The following is a 5,018-nucleotide window of genomic DNA, read 5'->3' on the forward strand; positions in this document are numbered from 1 at the left end:
ATCATGGAAACTCATGGGAATCCCTCTGTTAAGGCTTTCATGGTCTTCATATTATTCATTAGGTCTTGGCCTTCCATACACATTAGTCTGTTTTTAAAAAAAAAACCTCTTCTTTCTCTCATGCTGGCATAGCAAGATATACAAATAGGTTGAAAATCACGTTTCAAAGTCCCACTCCGATTCACGATTCACATGTGGTCCACTAGCTTAACTATGACATTAACAAAATATTCCCCCCTCTCCTCCCTCTCTTCCACACACACACACACACACACACACACACCAATAAACAACCAATGAGGTCGGTACTACAAGATTTTCAAAAGAATCTCATAGCTTTCACCAAAAAAAAGTTCTCAATGAAAAAATCGATATGCTTGGTGACGAGAGTTATTAATAAGGCCCGTGCAAGCCCATTGATTACTTTGGGAAGCCTTATGTTACATGCAAAGAATTGGTGTGTGTGTGTGTTGGGGGGGGGGGGCGGGGGGGAGGGGGGGCAGGGGGGCAATCTTGAAGCTTTTTGGGTATTCTATCCTAAGAGGTGACTCAGGGTCCAGTATCAATCCTTGACAAAGAATTGGGCGCCCACCATTTCCTAAACTTGAACATTCATTAGATGGGTGTAACTACTGGAATTTACAGGACCTGTCCACCTGACTGGCATTCTTGTTTTGGCATTGAGCACAGTAGAATTCAACTCAACCTCGTGTAAAGCAATTGTGAAGTTGGAAGATGTGCAATCACCTCGGTGCTTGCAAGGCTTGTTGGTGCGTACTACCATCATTTTATTGCATTATTTTATAGCATTAAAGAAACAAGCAAACAACAGCACAATCGTCCACCTTTGAGGTTGCATGCTTGGACTTCCACATATGCACTGCACTTTCTACTACCGCCCTCGCAGCTAAGGATTTGTCCGGTGTAGACGCCACTATCTCCACAACTTGCTCATTGCTTAGAACATCCCACACCTACAAGCACAACAGTGTAGACCAGTGTTTAAGCTGCACATAAAGCACATTGCCCATGCTCACTACCCTTGTACCTAGTTCCTTACTGTCAGAATCAGGGAAAAATAAAGACACTAACAAGATCTGTGTCCGACCTTGACGACTTACTCGGGACTTGGGAAATCCCACTTTTTTCTTTTGCTAAATCCCTGCAGTACGAGCTGATTGGTTAGTCATGCAAGTGACCCCTCAGTCACCCTCATTTTGGGCCTTCCTTAGCATGACTAACCAATCAGCTTTCACTGTAGGCATTTAATATATAAGGAGAATTAAAAGCAAAAAGTGGGAAAATTGAGATCTCCCAACGCCCTTAGTCAAGGTGGGAGGCAGCTCTAATGCAATATAAGGAGAAATGGAATATGCACCCCATCAGTTGCAAGAACGACAAATTCGTCTTTCTTTGTCAGGCGTCTGTATGTGACTTCAGGCTCTGATATGACACCATAATTCTTGAGACAGTAATCACCCAAAGCCCTTGCCATGGCCAAGCCGGGTGCATTATGACGTGGCAACCAAACCCTATGCACTGAGGGTTCGTTTCGTAAGGCGAATACACGACCTTTATATCGCTTGATTCGCTCAGCTTCCCCTGGTCATCATCATTGAGATCAACACATTAGAAAGCTACATAGAGTTTGTGAAGAAGATCTATCTATGGCTTTAAAAAAGCAGCACCACGTGTGTTTACAACTTGGGATCTTGTTGGGGCTTACTAGGTACATTGGGCTTCAGATCAACAGTTAATTGCAAAGCCAACACGGAATCATCGTTAGCTCTCATCCCTAAAACAGCCCTTGAATCTCCAACATTTCCCACTATAAGGTCATTGCCCTGTGATATATACATTCATTACATTAAGAAAAAACAAGTCATAAACTAAGATCCTCAGTTACTTCTGCATCACATACCTGAAATTACAACAACATACCGACATACCGACCTGTTTCACGAGGGCAACAGCAGTAGTTCCACTGGAGACACAGTCAACATGGTCATTTATCAAGAGTTCTCTGTCCATCAGCTTATATGCAGTCACAAAGGACTCTTTCCAAGCCATGATCAGAGAAGGATCTCCAGAAAACTCCCCCAAAAAGTCGCTCTCTCCCTCACTGAGGCTATCAGTTTCACTATCGTCTGATGAGAATGCGATCTCTTTAGCAGCCTGTTGCTGAGATTGCCAAGCAGATGCAAGCTTTTGTGGTAGTACGTCTCTAACAGTCCGGGCAACTAGGTGCCCATCTGGGCCATGGCCATCAAAAACCCCACAAAAGACAGCATTCTCTAGGGAAGTAAACTTCTGTGAAAAACCACAAGTTACCATAAGATCCGTAATCTTGGACAAATTACAGGTGAATCACTTGCTTAAGCAGTAGATCTACAGTCTAGTATAAAACCATCCATTCGAAGTCATACCTCCCAAACAAGCATGGCGTCTTGATTGATACCTTTGAGACCTTGCTTTGTGAAGAGAGACATGTTGTTGCTTCCTCCATTTGATACATATTGGCTTCGTGGTTTTTGCGTCTGAATACTGTCTGCTGATACCATATTTGCAGCTTTCTTTTTTGACGTGCAATCAGCAACCACATATTTGCTTCTCTGATGATGCTTATGCTTCAGCACATAGGTTGCATGTTTGCCAGGCCCATTTCTGCCCGATTTGGCAGAAGTATTCGGATGAAAGCCATCATCACCTTGGGGTGGAGGGCTCTCCAACCTGCCTCCCTCCAGAAGTTCAACTTCAATGGCAGGGTAGATGAGAGGCCATGACCTGATTTTCAAGCAGAGGCGTACAAGAGCAGGCCTCCAGAACCTACTCCAGGATGCTGTCACGAAGCTCAGGCATTCACACATGACTCTGCCCAATGCAATCCGAAGCAAATCTGCTGATAAGGAAACAGGAATGCACTAATGCCGGGTCCTTGGGGTCCTGGGTCGTGATTAGGTGTTGAGCTTTGCTATTGGAATCCTAGAAAGTCCTCTCTATTTGAGGATGGGGAAGAGCTTTAGTTGACAAAGACCTTCTGTGCCCTCCAGTAAAGTCTGGGAGTAGGGCTAAGTATGTAGAGATCGTCGAAGCAGGTATGCAGGGGATATATATGTATGGAGTGGATATGGATATGTATAATCGAAATGATCTATGGAGGGGTATGTATGTGTGAATGAGGGTCTTGGAACACCTTCTATTCTTTAAATGATGGATGGGAAGAAGCTCTTATGCTGATGGATCGTCAAAATAATGCATGGGGATAGGGTCCTGTGCTTTGGATGGGGGGAAAAGCATGTATGCAAGAAAGCAGTAGATAGGAACGGCCCCCCTTCTACTGTTGGAACCCCTAAAACCCTTCTGTTAACTCTCTGTCTGAGTCTTCCCTCGAACGATAGGAAAAACAGATGCTTGAGATACCTAATGTGGGTGTGGGACAATAGGGAAATGCAGAATGCAGCCCGCTGCCCTTCTTTCTTCTTTGTCCTCCTCCTCTTCTTCTTCTTCTTCTTCTTCTTCTTCCTTTTCACAGTTACCATATATCTGAAGCAACTGCTGCTGCTACTGCTGCTACTGGCTATGGCCTTTTGAAGAGATTTCAGATGAGAAACAGATCCGTCGGTGGCACGGTGCCCTTTCTTTACTGCGTGCCGTACAGATCCCACGATTAAAACACAGATTTTTGCGTCTTTCACCCTTAAAGTGCAAGGGAAGGGAAAGAGAGGAACGGCTTAAGTACAGAGGCGGCATAGCCACCACAGACCAGAGAACCTTAATACGGAAGGCTGCAACGTTTCAGCTAGGTAAAAGAATCTGCTGTCTGTTGTAAAGCACGGCGACGGTAAAATTGGGCAGTGTCGGCTACGGCTATGGCTCCGTCGAAGCTCGGCGACGGTGAAATTGAGCAAAGTTGCCTATGGTATGATGGCTATGTCTCACCGCCAGGTCAATGAAATTTGAGGCAAGAAAAATACATCCACGCAAGCCACTCTCTATTTTTTATTTTTTTAAAAGAAATTTCAGGTTTGCTTTCCCACGCCGAAGGTGTTTTCCAAGCCAAGTAAGCATGCAAATCTTGCTTCTGCCACCTTAATTGGTTGTTTTCACACCTTTAGCACCAAGGAGAGGGGTGCTAACATGAAAATTGGGAAAAGCAAGTTTGTTTGGCTACGGTAGCTTGACGCTCTCACCCGATTGGTTATTCCCTTAAGCCTCTCTTATCACCCAGTCGAGGCCGCAGAGACTACCCTCACAAAATACCTTGGGAGAAGGGGTAGATGTAATCCACTTTCCATCTTGACACAGTGCAACCCATCATGAGTGCCTAGTCTCATAAGCAATCCGCACATACAGTGGACAATACAATAAGTGGGCGACCCTAGCGCCCACCAACCTCAACCTCTCAACCCTACATACACCTTTTGAGTGTGTACGTGTATGTTTTTAGAATGAGTTGGGTATAACAGAAAAGTCTGAACCCATCCATAAATTTTTCACATTTTCACATTAAGGACAGGTAAAATTGATCTTCTTAAGAATTTTGCTTTCACTATGGGCACGAACAAATGTGAATATATATATATATATATATCTGTACTTATGTGATTTTCGTAGTGCTCACTTGAGTTATCCCCTTCCTAATTCGAGTCGATGGTGCAGTATCCATAACTCGACTCTCCTAAGTCTAGGAGAAGGGAGAACACAACAACATGGATGAAGAAAAGGGGTGCACTAGAAATAGGGAAAAGGAACAACATAAATAATAAATTAATTTTCTCTTTAAGTGAGTACACTATTTTTGCAAGATTCGATATAATTATCATGTTTCTTTAGAATTCAAGAAAAGACATCATGTGAGACATGAATAAGATGTACTTTAAGATATCATGTGAGACATGAATAAGATATCATAAAATGACCTCAATCACATGTTGAGAAAAGAAAAATATCCTTATGTCAAGTAGCTACTTTTTCAACCTTTTCAAATCACCCGCTTTGCTTTCATGATTTTTGTTTGT

At 43.4% G+C, this 5,018-nt stretch overlaps 1 protein-coding gene across 1 annotated transcript; it reads right to left on the reverse strand.

Annotated features, from left to right (window-relative positions):
• Nucleotides 1–353: 353 nt before the first annotated feature.
• On the reverse strand, nt 354–3,943 carry LOC147628002 (putative protein phosphatase 2C 74). The gene is made up of 5 exons (XM_086814972.1): nt 2,427–3,943; nt 1,954–2,310; nt 1,727–1,844; nt 1,379–1,602; nt 354–974 (listed from the first exon to the last, which is right to left on the reverse strand). The coding sequence occupies exons 1-5, from the start codon at nt 2,865–2,867 to the stop codon at nt 810–812; spliced, it is 1,305 nt and encodes a 434-aa protein (XP_086671098.1). The 5' UTR covers nt 2,868–3,943; the 3' UTR covers nt 354–809.
• Nucleotides 3,944–5,018: the final 1,075 nt, after the last annotated feature.

Source organism: Cibotium barometz, chromosome 20 (genome assembly GCF_041138505.1).
Source record: "Cibotium barometz isolate CiBa-2024 chromosome 20, ASM4113850v1, whole genome shotgun sequence".
Classification (NCBI taxonomy): Eukaryota; Viridiplantae; Streptophyta; class Polypodiopsida; order Cyatheales; family Cibotiaceae; genus Cibotium; species Cibotium barometz.